This window comes from Nyctereutes procyonoides, unplaced genomic scaffold, assembly GCF_905146905.1.
Source record: "Nyctereutes procyonoides isolate TBG_1078 unplaced genomic scaffold, NYPRO_anot_genome, whole genome shotgun sequence".
In the NCBI taxonomy this organism is placed as follows: Eukaryota; Metazoa; Chordata; class Mammalia; order Carnivora; family Canidae; genus Nyctereutes; species Nyctereutes procyonoides.
In genome coordinates, this window is record NW_026575031.1 from 7,125,297 (window position 1) to 7,145,833 (window position 20,537).

General features: G+C 45.5%; 1 protein-coding gene across 1 annotated transcript; it reads left to right on the forward strand.

Annotated features, from left to right (window-relative positions):
* Positions 1-9,582: 9,582 nt before the first annotated feature.
* Positions 9,583-20,225, forward strand: KNSTRN (kinetochore localized astrin (SPAG5) binding protein). Its single transcript, XM_055316619.1, has 9 exons — positions 9,583-9,791; positions 9,981-10,075; positions 13,436-13,565; positions 14,501-14,548; positions 15,705-15,810; positions 16,027-16,120; positions 17,916-17,977; positions 18,733-18,807; positions 19,497-20,225. Exons 1-9 carry the CDS (start codon positions 9,583-9,585, stop codon positions 19,626-19,628), a joined length of 951 nt encoding a protein of 316 aa, XP_055172594.1. The 3' UTR covers positions 19,629-20,225.
* The last annotated feature ends 312 nt before the right edge of the window (positions 20,226-20,537 follow it).

Here is a 20,537-nt window from a genome sequence, read left to right on the forward strand (position 1 = left end):
TCCAGGAGAGGCCCTGAAGGCAGAAGAGGTCCAACAGAATTCACTGAAGGCAGGAATTCTGGCCTGCCCTTTTGGGGAGTGTGTGAGTCTAAAACTATTCCCCAGGTCAGGGTCCCCAGCTTCCTATGGACAAGTCTGTGGAGGTACTCGGCGGACCAATAGGTGACTCTTCCTCCCCAAAGCAGAGTCTCTCTGCAAGGTTTTATGCCATGTCAGAGCTCATGGCACTTGGAACAAGTTTACTTAAACAGCCACTCTGATATGGTAGTACAAGGAGACAGAGGCACGGAAAGAACATTGAACATCTGCCCTCAGGGAGCTCCTACTCTATCTGGGGAAACAGCTCACACATATACACAGGGTCAGATGGGTCACTGATGGCACCATGCAGTGTGGGCAGAGGGCCAAATGCCTGTCACCATTAGAACTGCTGGAGGTCAAGTACCCAGGATGGGGAACCAGGAAGTCTTCCTGGAGGGGAGAGAGCTTGAGCTTGCCTTCAGAAGTACAAGTGTCTCAGACTGTACCTCAGTGATCATTCATTCTAACAGTTTTCAAACTTGGTAGCCTTGGGACTCTTTCTTCAAAGAACCCTTGTGTGAAAACACAGTATATAAAACAGATTAAAAGCAGCTACTCTGGTGGGTGCAGGTAAGGGTATACAGAGCCAGCTCAGCCTCACTTTCTACTATGCCTCACGAGGGCCCTGGGGAACCCCTCAAGTTCCTGGCAGCTCCACAGAATGTGGTGTGAAAACCACTGATCCAGGCCATTTTACAGATGAGGATCACAGAGGGAAAGGGATTTTTCTAGGGCCAAATAGTCTGTGACCAAGCTGGAGGCAAATTAAGAGGTGTTTTTGTTCTTTTTTTTTTTTTTTTCTATATTGTTGAGACCTACCTCCCACTCAAGTAGCCCCTGAGAAGTGGAGCAGAAACCCCAATGACACAGAGCTAAGACCACGGGCCGGAATGACAGGATACATCGGCTCCTTTACAAGTTAAGAAAATCAAACCCCTGACACCAGAAAGCAGAAGCAGTGACTAGGACTTAACTTGGACCTCTCCTCTGGGAGGTCTGCTGGGACTCTATCTTCATGTCTAAGTAGTTCCACCTCTCTGGCCTGGGGCTGCTCATCAGGGTCTTGGCTTCTCTACACCATGGACCATGTCCTTCTGTACCGCACAGCCAGGCCGAAAGAGCCTTGGTCTCATCTGGGACAGTCAGCCAGAGGGCGGACAAGGTGAGCCCTTCTTCCTGAGCATGAGCAGAAGTCTGGCCCTGACTCAAAAGAGAGACCAGCATCTTAGCTGCTTCTGAGCAGCTCACCAAGGCTCTTCTGCCCTGTATTGTGAGAGGGCAACAGGGGCCTGGACCACAAAAACCTGCTCCTCCACACCCTCTTTTGTGTCCTGCAAAGGGAGACATGTCATCTGGGACTGGAGCTTCAACACTTTCCTGGACACAACCACCGAAATAAAAGAGAGAGTATATAGGGGTGGGTAGGGCAGGCATCAGGGATTTGGGCACACCCGAGGATCCTACTCAGAGATTTCTGGGTCCCATTCTTGCAGGTGACAGCCACAAAACCCTACAGGAAGACAGATGAGCCAGAGTAGCTGAGGTACTGACTGGATTTGTTCTGCATATCACTGGGCCCAAAAGACTGGAAGAACCCAGTGGTAATCTAAAACATCGCCTCACAGCTAGAGTGGCCCATACCAACAGGCAACCCATATCTATGGATCATCCAGCCTGTCTCGCTGGCCCCAATTTTGGAAAGCAGGATTGAAAACATTTCCAAACTCCTGTGAGTTCCAGCAGACCTATTCACTTTATTATTATCATTGGTGGTTCCAATGAGTATATGGCTGAGAAGCATGCTGAGGCAGGGGAAAACCAGTTAAAGCATTCACGTTTGCTCTGAATTCAAGGAACAGTCTCTTAACACTGAGACACTTTAAAATAGAACTATGTTAACACCCATTTGGGACTTAAGGTCATTTTCTTTATTTGTACCACAGATCCTTGAACTCACACTCAGAGTATGAGTACGTGTGCTGTACGTTTTTAAAATGTAACTTGGTATACTTTGTTACTATGGGAAAACCATTCCTTCCAAAGCTGTGGCGCTTTGTTGACTGGCAGACTCTTGGATTTTAACTAGCACATGGCATATCTGATGCTATGATATTTAGGCAATATCCCAGCTTGAGCCTGATTCTGTCAGAGACATCTCACAAGAGATTTACAAACCAAAATTCCTCAGCCCCATCTAACTCATTCCATTCTTCTCCCATTGCATGACAGGAAAGGGAGGCAGGTGGGAGGTATCAGGAAAGAAGATTCATTGGTTTACAACCTTCATCCGTTTATCTGGAGAGTTTCCGATCTTTTCTTCCATGGTGGCCTTATCTCAGCCTTTGATAATACATGTAGGCAATGACAAGCTCTCTGACACCCCATGCCATCCATCAAGATACCATTTGCTGGGGGATAGAAAATACAGGCATTCCTCATCCTTTCCACCCACACTCTTGTTCGCAGGGACAATGATAACTCAAGGTCTGGAAGTGTTTATGCTTAAGAGAAGAAATTGTAACTCAGTTCAGTGGGAAGACGAGAAACAAAAGAAAGCCATTATGTGTTATGTAAATGATTGGTTGTCCAAAGCCACTCTGCTGAAAAGCCCTGGAAGGACCTTGATAAAATTATAATCACTATCAGGCCTCTGTGTGATTATTCAATTCTGTGCCTTTTTCATTTAAGAATTCAAATTCAAAGGGTGCCTGGGTGGCTCAGTTGTTGCGCATCTTCCTTTGACTCAAGTCATGATCCCAGGACCCTGAGACTGAGCCCCACATCAGGTTCCCTGCTCACACGGAGCTTGCTTCTCCCTCTCCTCCCTGCTTGTGCTCTCTCTCACTATCTCTCTCTCACACACAAATAAATAAATAAAATCATTTATTTATTTATTTATTTATTTATTTATTTATTTATTTGAGACACAGACACACACACACACACAGAGAGAGAGAGGCAGAGACACAGGCAGAGGGAGAAGCAGGCTCCATGCAGGGAGCCCAACATGGGACTCGATCCCGGGACTCCAGGATCATGCCCTGAGCCAAAGGCAGACGCTCAACCGCTGAGCCACCCAGGCGTCCCCAAACAAATAAAATCTTAAAAAAAGAAAGAAAGAGAGAGAGAGAGAGAGAGAGAGAGAGAGAGAAAGAAAGAAAGAAAGAAAGAAAGAAAGAAAGAAAGAAAGAAAGAAAAGAATTCAAATTCAAGAGTGAAAGGTTGGGCAGCCCAGGTGGCTCTGCAGTTTAGCACCACGTTCAGCCCAGAACCTGATCCTGGACACCCAGGATTGAGTTCCATGTGGGGCTCCCTGTATGGACCCTGCTTCTCCCTCTGCCTGTGTCTCTGCCTGTGTGTGTGTGTGTGTGTGTGTGTGTGCGCGCGCGCGCACGCGCGGGCGCCTCATGAATAAATAAATAAAATCTTAAAAAAAAAGAGTGAAAGGTTGATACAGGATGCATATTAATCACATTTGTTTGAACTGAAAGATGGCACCAGACTTTTCTGATAGACGTCAATCTGGAGGGGCATCTGGGTGGCTCAGTCAGTTAAGCATCTGCCTTCCGCTCAAGTCATGATCCCAGAGTCCTGGGATCAAGCCTCACATCCGGCTCTTGGTTCCTCAGGGAGTTGGCTTTTCCCTTTCCCTCTGTCTGCCACTCGCCCTGTTTGTGCTCTCTCTCTGTCAAATAAATAAAATCGTAAGAAAGAAAGATAGAAATAAGAAAGAGAGGAAGAAAGAAAAAGAAAGAGGGAATCCCTGGATGGCTCAGCGGTTTGGCGCCTGCCTTTGGCCCAGGGCGTGATCCTGGAGACCTGCATGGAGCCTGCTTCTCCCTCTGCCTGTGTCTCTGCCTCTCTCTCTCTCTCTCTCTGTCTCCCATGAATAAATAAATAAAATATTAAAAAAAAAGAAAGAAAAAGAAATAAAGAAAGAAAGAAAGTCAATTAGGGGCAGTCTGGGTGGTTCAGTCAGTTGAGCATCTGACTCCTGATTTCTTCTGGGGTCATGATCTCCTGGTCCTAGGATCAACCTGGTACAGTTCCATGCCCAGGCAGGAGTCTGCTTAAGATTCTCTCCCTCTCCCTTTCCTCTGCTCCTTTCCACTTCTCTTTCTCTCTCTCTCTCAAATAAATAAAGCTTTTTTAAAAAAAGACAATCTGATTTGGCTGTGGGTATAGAGGTCTATCCTATGGCTTTGCATGTAAGATACATGGTGGGCATTTTCCAAAAATGGAATGATTTAACTCTGCAGCTCCATGGTTTGAACAAAAATACATTCAAAGTACATATACAACTTCCACTTGCAGACAAGATGGAGTAGCAGGGACCAGATTTACCCTCCTTCCTGAAACAATCAACTAAACATAAAAACTATGAAATGACAGTTTTCAAGATGGTAGACACCAGATAACAAAGGACAGTGATCTCTGAGAGACAAGAAACAAATGAGGTAAGCCCTATAATTGCTTCAGCTTACTGCTTAAGAGAGTTTCTAGGACACACAGTGGGGGTGGGGGAGAACCCAAGCAGGGCCATGCAGACTCCCTGAGCTGAAGAAGATAGCTCAGAGTTTGTGGCAACCCAAACTAAAGTGCTCAGAACAGACTGCTGGAGAGAAAAAAAGTGCATAGAGAATTCTGGAGATCTGTAAAGAGCCGCCCTTGACTATTCAGCAGAGCATTACTCATCATGTAAATGTGAGGAAATTACTTGAGGTAAAGGAAAGAACCATCCAAAATGATTAGGGGGAATAGTAGCCAATATTCATAGAGGACTAGAATAGTGTCTGTTCCCATCAGCCAGACTGGAAAACTTCATAATTTGTGGGGGATTGGTTGGAGTTCTCAGAAGGGTCTTGCCTCAGTGGTGAGGACACACTAGTCCCAGTTTATTTATTTTTTTCTTACCCCTAATTTAAACACTGTTCATCCCACCTAATACATTTTAAAAGTAAGACCTGGAGGGATCAAACTGTTTCTAAGTAATGTAACTGCATCTCACAACAAGCCTCAAGAATGTTTACAGGAATACAAAAATAATCAGCATGCAAAAACATAAAAAGTCTAATAAAAAAATTACTAGTCATGCAAAGATGCAGAAAAATATGAACTACAGTGAGAAGGAAAACCAATCAACACCAACCCAGAACTGACACCTATGTAAGAATTAGCAGATAAAGACATTATTATAGCTGTATTCCATATGTTCATATAGCTAAGTAGAGACTTGGAAGATTTTTTAAAATATTTTTTAATATACAAATTGAACTTGCAGAGATGAAAACCTATGTCTGAGATGAAAAACAAAATCACTGGATGGAATTAACAACAGTTTAGACACTGAAGAAAAAATATTAGTGAACTTGAAGACATGGCAATAGAAATTGTCCAAACTGAAACACCAAAAGAAAAGAATTTTAGAAATGAATAAAGAGGTACACAATATATAATAGGTAGAAAATGCATCCTTTACAAATATTTAAAACTATGAAAAAATATAGACATCAACTAAAAATGGGCAGGAGGGTACACTGTTTTTGGTTCTTTAAATTATTTGTGGAGGTACGTGAACAAAAAAAAGACAATTTTGAAAATGCTACTCCAGCTTCCCCCTTTCTGTATGACTTTGCTTCTTTGATCACCCCCCTCCCACTGAAGCATCCTTTTTATCCTCTTATTCCAGTTAGCACATGTATCCACTAGTAGCTCCACCTTTGAGAAAACCCTTCCTTGACCCCCACAACCTACCTCCACAGTTACTGCCCAGTTGCTCTACTCCATTCACAAAGTTTCTAATGTCTACACCTGTCATCTTTGCTTCCTCAATTCTCATGGATGCTTTAACCCACTCCAGTGTGGCTTCCACTCAGACCTACCCCCTACACCAGAATTCCCTTTGCTGTATTTGCCAATGACTTATTTACCAGTTATTTTCAATAGTTTACCACTCCCTCCTTCAGCAGTTTACCACTTCTTCCTCCTTGGCTTCTAAAACACCACCCTTTTTTTGTTGTCTTCTCGCCTCTCTGGCACCTCTTTATCAGGTTTCTTGGCTGGCATCTCATCACTGCAACTTATAAATGCTGCTACCCCTATCCCTGGCTCTCTGTACACTCTACAATTCTTCCCTTGGTGATCTCATCCAATATCTTAGCGTTTGTTTTTTTTTTTTAATACATCCATATACCCATGACTCCCAAGAGTATATCTCCAACCCAGAGTCCCCTCTGGGCTCAAAGCCTGTATTCCAAACTGACTACTTGACTGCTCCACATAAATGTCTGAGAGGCATTTCATGTTTACCATGTTAAAACTAAGCTCTCAATCTCCCAGCAACAAAAATAGTGACTATCCACACAGTTATTCAAACCTAGGAATTCTCCTTAGATTTACTTCTTGGGGTGCCTGGGTGGCTCAGTTGAGCACTCAACTCTGGGTTTCAGCTGGGGTCATGATCTCAGGGGTTGTGGGATCCAGTCCTGCTTAGGGCTCCGTGATCAGCAGGGAGTCCACTTGGTGATTCTTTCCCTTTGCCCTTCTCCCCATTTGTGCACTCTAACGTACTCTAAAATAAATAATCTTTTAACAAAAAAAAAATTTTTTTTTTACAAAATCTACGTATTCTAAAATAAATAATCTTTTTACAAAAATTTTTTTACAAAAATTTTCTGGGACACCTGGGTGGCTCAGTAAATTTAACATCTCCCTTCAGCTCGGGTCATGATCCCAGGGTCCTGGGATCAAGCCCCAAGATTGGCTCCCTGCTCAGTGGGGAGCCTGCTTCTCCCTCTCCCGCTCCCCTTGCTTGTTGTCTCTCTCTCTCTCTCTGTCAAATAAATAAATAAAATCTTAAAAAAAATAATTCCTTCTCCCTTTCCCCTCCTCCCATATCCAGTCCAACATGGTCCTGAGATTCTACCTCAAAAAACTGTCTTAAGGGATCCCTGGGTGGCACAGCAGTTTAGCGCTTGCCTTTGGCCCAGGGAGCGATCCTGGAGACCTGGGATCGAATCCCACGTCGGGCTCCCGGTGCATGGAGCCTGCTTCTCCCTCTGCCTATGTCTCTGCCTCTCTCTCTCTCTCTCTCTCTCTGTGACTATCATAAAAAAAAAAAACTGTCTTAAATGTGTCTGCTTCTCTTCTATCTTTGTGGAGTCTAAATGGGGTGTCTGTCCAATCAGATGGGGGCCCCCAAAATGTGGGGCAATCAAGTGGAAGCTGGTGGCATGGGTGGTGGAAGGATCCATCTGAGGCAGAACAAAAGAGATAGAAGTTTATTAAATATAATGCAAGGGAGCCACAGGCAGGAGAGCAGAGGAGAGGTTGTCGGCCGGCCGCCGTGGGCACGGGTTGTCTTTAAAGAGGGAAAGAAAAGAGGCACGGCGAGTACTGATGCTTCCCCTTTTCAGTAACCGCCTAGCTGTAAGTAGCGCATTGGTCAGTTAAGGTCTATGGAGATTTCCAGGTGGGTCACCTGATGGGTCCATGTGTATTCAGCCGGGTGGTGTGGCCTCTTTCTGCATGTCATTGCTCAAGCTTGTTTGCCTAAAAGTGGCCTCTACACTCTAAGCACTCTCATAGCCAAGCGACCATCATCTCTAATGTGTAGCCTCCCAGTATCTCCCAGTAGCCTTCCAACTATCTCCCTAGTTTTGCCCCTACCCCTCCTTAATCTATTTTCCATGAATTAGTCAGAGTGAGCTTTTTAAAATATAAATTGAATAACACTCTCCTGCTCTAGAATTCCAATGACTTCCCACTACTCTTGAGATAAAATCTAATCCCTTCATCTTGGGCCTTCCAACCTTGCCTCAACTCCAGCTTTATCTGTACCACTCTCCTCCCACCTTTCATTTTCAGCTAGTCATTCCTGCTTTGGGACTTTGCATTTTCTCTCTCTCCTCCATTGTTCATCTGATTAACTCCCACTCATCTTTTATTTATTTAAGGATTGTATGTATTTATTTGAGTGGGAGAGCTTGGGAGAGCAAGCACTGGGGAGGGGTAGAGGGAGAAGCAGGCTTCCCACTGAGCAGGGATGTGGGAATGGATCCCAGGACCCTGGGACCAAGACCCCAGCTGAAGGTAACTGAGCCATCCAGGCACCCCAAACTCCCACTCATCTTTTATTAATCAAACACTACCTTAGATTTTTTTTCCCTAACTATCCAATTTCAACTAAATTTTTCCCGTTTTTCTGTCATAGCACAATTGTGCTTTTCCTTCATCGTTTTACTACAGTTGGCAAATACATATTTATTTGAGTTTTTTTCCCATTTAATTGAGATGTAACTAATAAGTTTGTGTGGTTGTTTACATTTCCTAGATTGTAAATTCCAGGAGGGAAGAGGCAAAGAATGTCCCATATTTATTGCCCCTCCCCCAATCCTTCCTCTTGTAGGAGTGGTCTGGCACAGGGCAGGTGCTCAATAACTATTGAGTGAAATGAATGAGTGCATTAAGTGCTTGAGTACCCTTGCTCTATTCTCTAGTAGCAGCTCTGAATCTCTGCTTAAAATCTGGATTAAGTGCTGGTGCACCTGACTGGCTCAGCTGGTAGAATGTGGGACTCGATCTCCCAGTTGTGAGTCCAAGCCCCTCCTTGGTCACAAAGCTTACATTAAAAAATAATAAGGGCACCTGGGTGGCTCAGTGGTTGAGTGGTTGCCTTTGGCTCAGGTCCTGATCCCTGAGTTCTGGTATCAGTCCTGCATTGAGCTCTTTAAATCTTTAAAAAAATCTTTTTATAAATTAAATAAATAAAAATAAAATCTGGGTGTTACTAAAGTTAGGACTAGGGTGCCTGGCTGGCTCAGTCAGCCAGTTATGCCTCTGACTGATTTTCAGCTCAGGTCATGATCCCAGGGTGGTGGCATCAAGCCCCGCCTGGGGCTCCGCGCTCATGTAGGACTGAGCTGGAGATTCTCCCTCCATCTCCCCTTCTCCCTGCTCACATGCTTTCTGTCTCCATCTCAAATAAATACATCTTTAAAGTCAGGACTGCGGGTAGGTGTGGCGAGTATTTCGACCCTTTTAATTTTTTTAAAGACCTTATTTATTCACTCATGAGAGACACAGAGATAGAGAGAGGTAGAGGGAGAAGCAGACTCCACGCAGGGAGCCAGATGTGGGACTCCCGGATCAGGCCCTGGGCCGAAGGCAGGCGCTAAACCGCTGAGCCACCCAGGCATCCCTATTTCGACCCTTTTAAAACTTCACTTGCTCCTCTCCACATGCCCATCTAAATATTCTTATGCTCTTGCCAATCAAGCATCATGCAAAATCCCTGACAATCACAGACCAAATAGAGGATTGTGACATAGACTCTAAATGTGACTGCGTGTGTGTCTCAAGCCCAGAATATGACGCTGGCGGCTCATAGCTCCTTTCAGGCCGACAAGGTGCACCACTCCCCTCCCCGCCCAGACCTGGGGCCTCGGACACCCACAGCCTAGAAGCCGGGGCTTTCGCCTCGGCTCTGCTCTGCCGTACAGCATGGCAGCCCCTCGAGGCGTGGCCCACAGCACCGCGCGCCGTACAACATGGCCGCCTACGGGGCGCGCTCAGAGTCCCCTCCCGCCCAATCGCCGGAAGTTTCCATTTGAAAGCGCGGCGGCAGCCCGGGTAGCTGGTGCGGCAGTTACCGCGGAGCGTCCTTTGAACCAGGGCGACGAGGGTAGCGGCCAGGAGCTGCAGGCGCCTGGGTTCGGCTCTCCTGGGGCGAGGGACGGGGCTGGATGTCGGGGGGGCGCGGGATGGACCGGGAATGGAGAATTTTCTTTCTCCCGACTTCTTCCCGGGGCCGGGACAGGCCAGGTCGCGCTCTCCGGGGGCCCTCCGCCTACTCGGGGCCCTGACCCACCAGAGGGTAACATTCACCTTGCACCTTCCAGGGCCCAGCCGTGCCGCCTCGTTACGATGACCAGCGTGGTTAAGGCCATATACACCCTGCAGCCTCCCGCTGTGCAGAGCGGCGGCCTGCCGTCAGGTGGGTGCCCACGCCGGTCAGGCTGGGGAGTACGAGGGCTCAGGTCGGGGGCCGGCAAAGGGGGGCGCGGGCAGGGGATGGGCATTCCATAGGCTCTGACAACCTGCTGACTCCCCTAGAACCGGGCTATCTATCTAGGTTTATGATGGGGGCTGGGGAAGGGCCCTGTGGTAGGATTTTAGACCTGCCCTCCCTCTTTCGTCCTCCCAAACCTAATCGTGCTGCATTCACTAATTTGATTCAAGTTGCTGATTGTTCCACAATATTATTTCCTCAAGTTAGGAATCCCTTTTTAAACAATTGCCCGTTTTATTTTCAGATCTGGGCTATCTGGAGGGACTGGGTTTGTTGTCAGGGAGAAGGGAGGAGAGTCATTTGAGAAGCCTCATTCTTAGAGGGAGGCACTACGGTTCGCACCGTGTCTCTCATAAGGTAAACTATATCAAAACATCAAAAAATGTTTGTTGGGTGAAGGGAGAGAGAGGGGCCAGGCTTAGCCACAGTCTTCCACAACCTTGGGAATAGAAATAGGATTAAAAGCAATATCTGATTGCTTTGCCATCTTGCTTTGTGTGTTACCGGGCTTGTGGTTGAAAGTAATCTCCTAGGCTCTGCGGTTATGGAGCTGCCTAATCTGGAGAGCAGAGCCCAAAATAAGCTACAAACATCAGAACCTGTGTGGGAGTTTTTGAAGGAGCTATTTAAGACCCCTTCCCAGGGGTCTCTTCCCAGGTGGTTGGTGCAGTAGCTGGATTGATCTGTGAAGTGAACAGGCTTTTATTTCTCCAAAGGCTTATAGTTTTGTTTTTATTTTTATTTTAAATTTTTTTAATTTATTTATGATAGTCACACAGAGAGAGAGAGGGGCAGAGACACAGGCAGAGGGAGAAGCAGGCTCCATGCACCGGGAGCCCGACGTGGGATTCGATCCCGGGTCTCCAGGATCGCGCCCTGGGCCAAAAGGCAGGCGCTAAACCGCTGCGCCACCCAGGGATCCCTAGTTTTGTTTTTAAATCTTACCTGGCCTAAGAACACCTAAATAGTAATCTGGCATGGGAGCTGGGGCCAGACCCTTTGCCCTCCCTTTGCCTGAAGGCATTGTCCTTCCTTGGGTGGAGAGTGATTGGCTCTCCCCAGCCAAGTTAGAAGTTTTTATCTCAGCTTTCTCTCTCTGTCCCAGCTTTATGATCATATATAATCTCAGTAGTTTAATATTTTAAGGCTGTCTCCCAGGGGTTTTTTTTTTTTGACTATATAACATACATATGTTAAAAGGATTGAAAGTTAGAAAGTGTAGACCTTGATCAACCATCCAGTTCTCCTTAGCATTTCTTATTTCAAGAAGACAGTCTTTGTTAAATCCTAAGTTTTTCCTATAATGAAGTCCTTAGGCTCTAGCAAGTACAGATTATTAGAACTGATTCCAGTCAATGAAGAGGGGAATGTTTTTTTAAGATTTTATTTATTTATTCATGAGAGAGAGAGAGAGGCAGAGATATAGGCAGAGGAAGAAGCAGGCTCCCTGTGGGGAGCCCAATGTGGGACTCCATCCTGGGACCTCAGGATCATGACCTGAGCCAAAGGCAGGCACACAACCACTGAGCCACCCAGGTGTCCCATGAAGAAAGGTAATTTTAATCAACTTATTATTAACACCTTCTCCTTGGGGGTAGCCGTGTTACTGTGTATGACTTACTAATACTTGAAAGAGGAGGTAACTGTGTTACCCCCAACATTATTTTTTACTTCAGACAGAGACCTGGGGCGCCTGGCTGGCTCACTTGGTAAAGCACGTGACTCCTAAACACCGGGTTGTGAGTTCAAGCCCTATGTTGGATGTGAGGCCTACTTTAAAAAATAAAAATAAATAGATAAAAACATGCGTACTTCAGACAGAGACCTCAAAAAGAACCCTTCCAATATTGCTTTGTGCGTAAGAGAACAGAAAAATAGGGTTTAAGTCCTCAGTGAGTGTACCTATAAATGAAACAATTTGTTAGCCTGAGAAATCATATTTATTCCAAACTGCTGTGTAGCTAAAGTCATCAAAATAAAATCTGTGTCAAATACAGATACAAAATTTCCTGATCCCTGTGATCCAGTCAATGCTTTGTACCGCATTTCTTCAATCTGATTTAATCATTCCAGCTCTTAGTTTAGGCCAAGCTGAAGAATGAACAAAGTGAATGTTTAAACTGGGAAACCCATGGGAGTGGTTTGGGGTAGGCAGTGGAGGAGCGGTACATGACTCCAGAACAAGTTACTTGAATTTGCCATGGAATATACATGGTAGAAAGACAGTGTGGTGGAAGACTGGCATAAGGACTAGGGAAGAAGAGTGTCCTGGCAGGGCCATTTCTCAGCTTATCTGGCAGTTACCCTAGCAAGATGAAAACAGAATGCCAAATAGGGAAGCTCTGGACTTAATAAAAAATTAAAAGGGCTGGCAGTAAAGGCAATCAGCGTGGAAAAGGGAAAGAAAAAAAAAGGCAAGGAAAGAAGACTAGAGGAGATGATTTAGAAATGGTCTGCGAAATAACCCGGGGAGCTGTGAAGCATTCCATTTACTCAACAAGTGGGTGCTGAACCGCTGTGACTCTGCCAGATACTCTGCGAGGCACTGGGGACACAAAGACATCTCTTAGATATTTAGGGAGACTGTCCAGTCAAAATAACTTAACAGTTAAAAGAGGACCTGTGGGCAGCCCCAGTGGCTCAGCGGTTTAGCGCTGCCTTCAGCCTGGGGTATGATCCTGGAGACCCGGATTGAGTCCCACGTCGGGCTCCCTGCATGGAGCCTGCTTCTCCCTCTGCCTGTGTCTCTGCCTCTCTCTCTCTCTCTCTCTCTCTCTCTCTCTCTCTCTCTCTCTAATGAATGAATCAATCAATCAATCTTTTTTTTTTAAAGATTTGCGGCAGCTTGGGTGTAGCCTTGGAGAGCGTGTGGAGTGCCTGGTGGCTGAGTACGAGGACCTTCGCCTGGTGGGTGGGTTCCAGTGGGTTCCAGTGGGTTCCGCTGCTGCTGAAGAAGGACTCCAGCTGGGTGCTGCCCTGCTGACGGCCACGCTGCCTCCCATTTAGCTCTCGGCTTGTACCAACATTCACTTTCCCACCTATACCCATTCAGTTTTCTGAATCCTCAAGTTCTCGGCTATCCTCAAATATATTGCACCATCATTTTTGAAGAATTTTGGTTTCCATCTCCAATTAGGCTAGAAGCCGTGTTCTTCTGAATGAGTCTTCACAAACTGAGATGGGCCAGCGTGAAAGTACAGGGTTCTGACAACCCGGAACGGAATGGTTAGTTGCAGCGGTTGGGTCACAATGCTTGAGATTTCACCCGCTTGTTTTCCTTTGCAGACACACAAACTCGAGCCACTTCTAAGAGCCTCTTACCTGTTAAATCCAAAGAAGTGGATGTTTCCAGATTTCATTCAGGAGGTTCAGAAAATGATGTTACAAAAATCGTCAAGCCAAGACGAGAGAACGGGTGAGAGATTGTTGGTATCCAAGGAGAACATCTTGCTAGAAATTGCTCATTGTCAGGTTTAGAAAATAGGAGTCTTGAGAGCAGAGGGCAGCCCGAGTCAGTTGTGTGTCAGAACCCTCTGTGTTGACCAGTTCTGAAGAGGCCTAGCGAGGGTCAAGATAACAGGGACTTTCTTCTCTCACCTCTTGCTCTGAGTGTGCAAATGGCAGTATTAAGGCCAAACACCAGCCCTACTTGGTGGTCAGGGTGGATGGGGCTGCCCATTCGCCTAGATTGCCAGTCTGAGCGTAGTCCTGCCCAAGCTAGTGTGTGTGTGTGTCCATCTACTCAGTTCCCTTGTTTGCCAGCTTGACATGAGATAGCCACACCATTGTGAGGAGCAGCAGGTCTGTCGGGTGGTTGAGGTGGGTCAGGAGTTGGAGTCCATTCCCTGTTAAGCCTTTTTCAACAGTCCTAGGCTGAGACAAAAGGGCATAGGCCTTCAGAGCTTCTCAGGCTGTTTGCATTGTATGTAATCCCTGTTTTTTCCTCAGAAGACCAGGCTCTTTGTTCTGCCTTGTTCATAACACACGTAACAACAATGCTACAAGTGTCTGATTTCTTTGTTGTTAAGTTTTGTTTTTTAAAGATTTGATTAAAAAAAAAAAAAAGATTTGATTTATTCATGAGAGACAGAGAGAGGGAGGCAGAGACATGGGCAGAGGGAGATGCAGGCTCCCTGCAGGGAGCCCGATGCCTGACTCCGGGATCATGCCCTGAGCCATAGGCCTATGCTCAACCACTGAGCCACCCAGGCGCCCCTCTTTGTTGTTTTTTTTAAACATCATATTAGTTTCAGATGTACAACGTAATGATTAGGTATTTGTATCTATGGCAAAATGATCACTGCAGTAAGACTAGTGAACATCCTGATTTCTTTGTAATTGCTTCTCTAGGCAGGTCAAAGCTGCAGACCCTGCCATCAGGAGGAACATCAGAAAGAGGTGAGCATCAAGGTGAATGAGAGTTGGCCACCATTTTAAGGTGGTGGATCTCAATCCTGGTTGTGCCTCACACTCACTCGTGGGTTTGTTTCATGTGTTACAGTCTGGGTGCCAGCCCAAGAAATCTGAGTGGAATTTTCAGGGGTGAAGCACAGCCAGGTTCGAGAATCACTGTCAGGGCAAGGATCAGTGATGCGCCCATCTTGAGAACCAGACAAGAGCTTTTTGGGCTCCATGCCAGGACCACTGTTAATTGGAAACCAAACCCAGCTCGGGGCCATCAATAGAATGTGAGCCTTCAGGCTAGGAGGCACTGTGTGTGGTCAGTGACTCTGAGATGGTGGTGGTTGTGGTGGTGGCAGAAATCCTGGGGAAGGATCCATCTCTGTTTGAGGCTAGCTTGGATGTTCTGTAGTTCTGAGGACAGAAATAATACAAGCTGGAAAGTTTATAGAAATAGGTTCTAATCTCAAACCTATCATTTGGGCATGTGTTAAAAGATCTGAAGATAGGGGCCCTGGCTTGCTCAGTCAGTAAAGCATGCAACTCTTTTTCTTTTTTAAAAGATTGATTGATTTTAGAGAGCACGGGGGAGGAGCAGAGGGAGAAAGAATCTCAAGCAGACTCCCCGCTGAGCGCAGAGCCCCAGTGGGGCTCAATCTCAGGACCCTGAGCTGAAATCAAGAGTCAGGCACTTTACCAGCTGAGCCACCCAGGTACCCTCAGCATGCAACTTTTAATCTCCAGGTTCAAAGTTCAAGACCCACTTTGGGTGTAGAGATGACTTAAAAAATAAAATCTTTAAAAAAGAAGTCCTGAAGATAAAGTACTATTCAAGAAAGACTCTGAGGGCACTGAAAAGAAGGTTTAATATTGATGATGATAATGACTATTATTTATTAAGTATTTACTATGATGTGTCAATAGCTGTACTAAGAATTATACAGGTATTCTCTTATTTTTCACAATAGTGATATTATGCAATGTATTATCCTAATTCTAGAAATGAGGCAACAAAGCCTCAAAGAGGTTATGTGACTTACTGAGGGTCCTGTACCACTATATAATGAAGCCAAGATTTGAACCCCTGTGTGTATGACCCCACAAGTCATTTTCTTAACACCTCCACCTCTTATAAGCACACTTACCATTACAGCTACAAACCGCTGAGTAAGCAGAAATCAGAGGAAGAGCTCAAGGATAAGAATCAGCTCTTAGAGGCCGTCAACAAGCAGCTACACCAGAAGTTGACTGAAACTCAGGTAAGAGACCTGCCGGACCTCTGTCACCCCTGCACTAGGTAATGCGTGGAATCCCGAGGGATGGCCCTGTGGGTGGAAGAAGACTGTATTGCCTGGTCCCCGGAGGGAGGAAGAGAAGACGCCAGGCTTGGGCCATGGCAGTACAAGGAGCAAGGGCGGGAAAGACCACCCGTGCAGAGTGGGACCAGCCTGATTGTCTGCATGGCACCTCACTAGGGAGAACTGAAAGACCTGACTCAAAAGGTGGAGCTGCTGGAGAAGTTTCAGGATAACTGTTTGGCAATTTTGGAGAGCAAGGGCCTTAACCCAGGTAAGAGATGGGACACAGTTGCCTTTGGAGGAGTCAGTACACCTGCCATTTCCTGGGGTGATTGTGGACGGTGTGTCAGGATTCCAGCATCCCATCAGCTGACCCGTTTAGTGCAATGGTTGCTTAGCACAGCCCTGAAGATTTGGAGGATCTTTTAGTTCTTTTTTTAAGATTTTATTTTACTATTTTTAAAATATTTTATTTATATGAGAGAGCAAAAGAGCACGAGCAGGGAGTGGGGAGAGGGAGAAGCAGACTCACCAGCTGAGCAGGGAGCCTGCCTGATGTGGGGCCCGTGGGATCATGACCTCAGCCGAAGGCAGACACTTAACTGACTGAGCCACCCAGGCGCCCCTAAGATTGATTGATTGATTGATTTTTAAGATTTTATTTATTCATTCATAGACACACAGAGAGAGGGGCAGAGACACAGACAGAGGGAGAAGCAGGCTCCACGCAGGGAACCCATGTGGGACTCCATCCTGGGTCTCCAGGATCACACCCTGGGCTGCAGGCGGCGCCAAACCGCTGCGCCACCGGGGCTGCCCCCTAAGATTTATTTTTAAGTGATCTCTGCACCCAACCTGGGGCTCAAACTCACAACCTCAAGATCAAGAGTCACAAGCTCTACTGACTGAGCCAGCCAGGGGCCCCTGGAGGAGCTTTTCTTTGTTCCCTTGTGATGTTGACTTTTAAGCAACAGAATTTCAGTTATTGTGGAGGGAGGATTATCTCCTATCTGAACACTTTATGCCATTCATTTGGTGCCTCCAAGTATCATCTTGCAAATAGACCAGAAATCTTTTATTTATTTCAAGGCAGAGAGCAAATACTAACTTTCCCAGATGGGAAAAGACAGATATGATATTGTTTCAAGGGCTCCTAAACCTGGTTCGTCAGCAGACTCATAATGGTTAAATGTGATTTCTGTTCTGACCCTGTCCCTAGAGAGCAGAGTTTGTAGAAAGAGAGGAGTAGAAGAAGTAATTGCCCAAAGACTGTACAAGAGCTTCAGACTGAGATGAGGAGCCTGAAAATACCCAGGAAGGGGCCCAGGCCTCTTTGAATTCAGAAACACTGACTTTGAATGCTGCTGATTAACCTGTGATTTTAGGATATATTCTTTATAGTCACCATATACGTTTTTGTAGGATTTTAATTTACAATGTGTATGCACTAATTTTACCAAAAATAACTTTTTTAAGCCCAAAAGCTTTAAAAAGTTTTTTGTTAGGCTTCTGGGTTGTTCATTTGGTTAAGCGTCAGACTCTTGATTTGGCTCAGCTCATGATCTCAGGTTGGTTGGATTGAACCGTCTCTCAGGCTCCTGGGGTCAAGCCCTGTGTCAGGCTCCATGTTTAGCAGGGAGTCTGCTTAAGGTTCTCCCCCTCCTTCTCCCTCTGCCCCTCACCTCACTCCACATGTACACGTGCTCTCTCTCCTCTCTAAAATTAAATAAATCTTTAAAAAACTTTAAAAAATAAAAATAATTGTTTGTATTATAAACAAACCCAAAAAGTCCAACCTATACATTTCCTTTGGACACATTTCCTGCTAAGCTAAAGAGAAAGCAGAATGAACTTTTGACCGTATCCAAAGCTAGAGAGGAGGGAGGTAAAATAAAGCTCTGAGGGAAGGTGTAGGTGCCCCTGCCAAGGAGAAAACTTGGGAGAAAGTCAGGGAACAGACTCTTTGAGAAGTTTCCCTCATGAATATTCCTGTTCTTGTCTTTGGAGGGGTTTTTAGTTTTTAGGTGCAGTTCCCTAAGCAAGGCTGACTTTGTCATTTGCATCAGTTTTAGGCAGCGAGACCTCAGCATCACAGCAAGAAGCCACCACGGATCATACAGGCTCTATGGTGAGGGTGTGGGTGTGAGTGGGGGAGGGCTAAGTGACCATGGGGCTCTGCCCAGCCAAGGTCTCTGCCATGTGCTCAGCAAAGTCCAGGAAGCAGCCTTTGTTTTCCATGATAGTGGGAGAAAGCAGTGGATGTGTACTCAAAATAGCATACTTTACTTGGAAGGCGACTTTGTGCTTACAGATATGAGTGGGTCTCAGTTAAAAATATGCTACGTTAAGACACATGATAAGATGGACCTGTATAGAGAACTTTCTGGCTTTTCGGTTCTCTACCAAATTTCTCCCCTTGCCCATTTACTGAGAACCGCACGATGGAAAGATCCAGCCTGAATTAAATTCAGCTTCTCTTTGGTTCGCTCCCCAAAGTGGGAAGGTAGTTGTTTGATATTGTCTTTGAGCTTCTATGGCCTCTTCCCCAGAAAGGTCAGTTGTCATCTTAGGATCATAGACTAACTATGGAAGCCTTCCTCTGACCCCACAGGCTAGCAGTCACCTCTTCAATGGCTGTTTTGCCCACATTGCCTATATAACTAGAGCACATGCACGTGGGGTGGTCTGTCCATCCTGTGAACTCCAGGGGTGCCTAGTAGCCCAGCACGTGTGGGATGCTCAGTGAACGCCTGACTGAACAGAAGGGTTGTTGGTGATCATCTAATTAACATTTGTTTCTTATGAAGAGGTTAGGTTAGTTTATATGAGGAAAGTTTTCACATATCTGTAAAGATTTGTTACTGTGTTGTACTTTACTCTTAGTTGCTGTTAGAAACATTGCAAGATGAGCTGAAGCTTTTTAATGAAACAGCCAAAAAGCAGATGGAGGAGTTACAGGTGAGAGGCAGATGTCATCCTGAGGCAGGATAACCATTTCCTGCCACAGGGGGCGGGTCTCTGGAGGACTTTTTCTTAACCAATTTATTTCTTTTTGATAAACTACTTGTAATAATAGATTTATGGGAGCATTACAGAGATGATGGAGTTCAGTGCCCTTAATATTAACATCATGCACTATTGTAGTCTATTTGTCAAAATTAAAAAACCAACATGGATGCATTACTATTAACTAAATTCCCAGACCTCAGTTGATTACTGATTTTCTGTTCCAAAGACTCACCTCTACAGAGCTTGAGGCAATGTGCAAAACGCTAAATTGCTCAAAGTAGGAGGTGGGCCTGTGTGTGTGTGTGTAAGCTATGCTTTGGAAACCTGATATCTCAAGGAAACCTATAATAGGAAACTGGATTCTTGAGTCTGGACTGCTTTCAATTGCTTGGAAGAATCATGGGACAGGACACAGAATCCTAGAGAATTTCATGGCTCCTGTTTAGATATAGGAGTGTGTAGTAGAGACCATTCCTAAACCCAGCACAGATGAACAGATCTAAGATAGAAAATCTCACGTCTGTTGGCATTCAAGTAGTCTTTCTCAAGGGAAGAGAAGCATAATGTCCTGAAATGGTGTTGCCTTTCATGTGAATCAAAGTTTTGTGGGTGTTCTTTTTGAATGTCTTTCCATGCAGGCCTTAAAAGTAAAGTTGAAGATGAAAGAAGAAGAGAGGGCCCGGTTCCTAGAACAGCAGACATTATGTAACAGTCAAGTAAATGATTTTACAGCAGCCCTAGAGGAAATGGAGCAGCTATTAGAAATGTGATAAAAAGCTAGTGACCAGATGGCTCCCCCAGGGGAAGCCACTTAGGACATCTGCTTCTTGGCCATGACCTTCTAGGACTCACCATCCCCAGAATGGAAACATTTTCTGCGTAGGATTAAGGACAGTATAGGCAAGCGTGCGCCACCCTTAGACTGGTGGGCTCTCCTGAACCTCACACATACATTATCGAGGCTGGCAAGAGGGGGCCCCAAAAGCTTGGATCAGCCTTCTAGGCCACAAAGCAGCATGCCATTAGAATCAGGAGACTAAACCAACGCCAGCCAGAGGATCCCAAAGGTCATGTTCAGATGTGTAAGAAGAAAACCTTAATTGTACAGTGGAGCACAGAGGCTCTACAGGAGACATCACTGAGAAGCCATGCTGTCCCCTTGAACTTGGAACACATTCTGTTTCATCCTGGTTGGGCTCTATACCTCATTGTAAATTAATGAACAAGAAGTTACTTGAAATGGCTTAATAAATGGGGGTGAAGGTATAGATAGCAATAACACCTACCTGAAATAATACACCTTGGAGCTTTTAATCTAAATCACTTTTTTTTAAGTGCTACTTGTAAAATAAATATTTCTGTAACTATCCTGACTATAAGATTAAGAAATGAAAATAAGCCTTTTAACTGAAAAATGTCCATTGAACGCTCTTGACCTGATCTAGTTGACAAGTTCAAAACCTCAATCTAACCCAGAATTTTTTCTTCTACTTAAGTTCTCTGTCGCCAGCCTTGCTGTCTTCCAGGAGCAGTAGCTGGTCTTCTGAGGTTGTCCCCTCTTCACAGCAGTGGGTGCCAGACTCCATCCCCCAGGCGTGTGTCACTAGCTGCCTGTGTCCTCCCTATATTCTTGAGCCTGGTTTTCTGCTGCAATGTGCACAGCCAATCCTAAACCTGGC

Bases quoted from the DNA above. Each gene is read 5' to 3' on its own strand.
- KNSTRN (XM_055316619.1), top strand. From the start codon at position 9,583: ATGGCAGCCCCTCGAGGCGTGGCCCACAGCACCGCGCGCCGTACAACA. The intron at 9,792-9,980 runs GTTCGGCTCTCC...TGCACCTTCCAG, and splicing joins CAGGAGCTGCAGGCGCCTGG to GGCCCAGCCGTGCCGCCTCG. The intron at 10,076-13,435 runs GTGGGTGCCCAC...TTTCCTTTGCAG, and splicing joins GAGCGGCGGCCTGCCGTCAG to ACACACAAACTCGAGCCACT.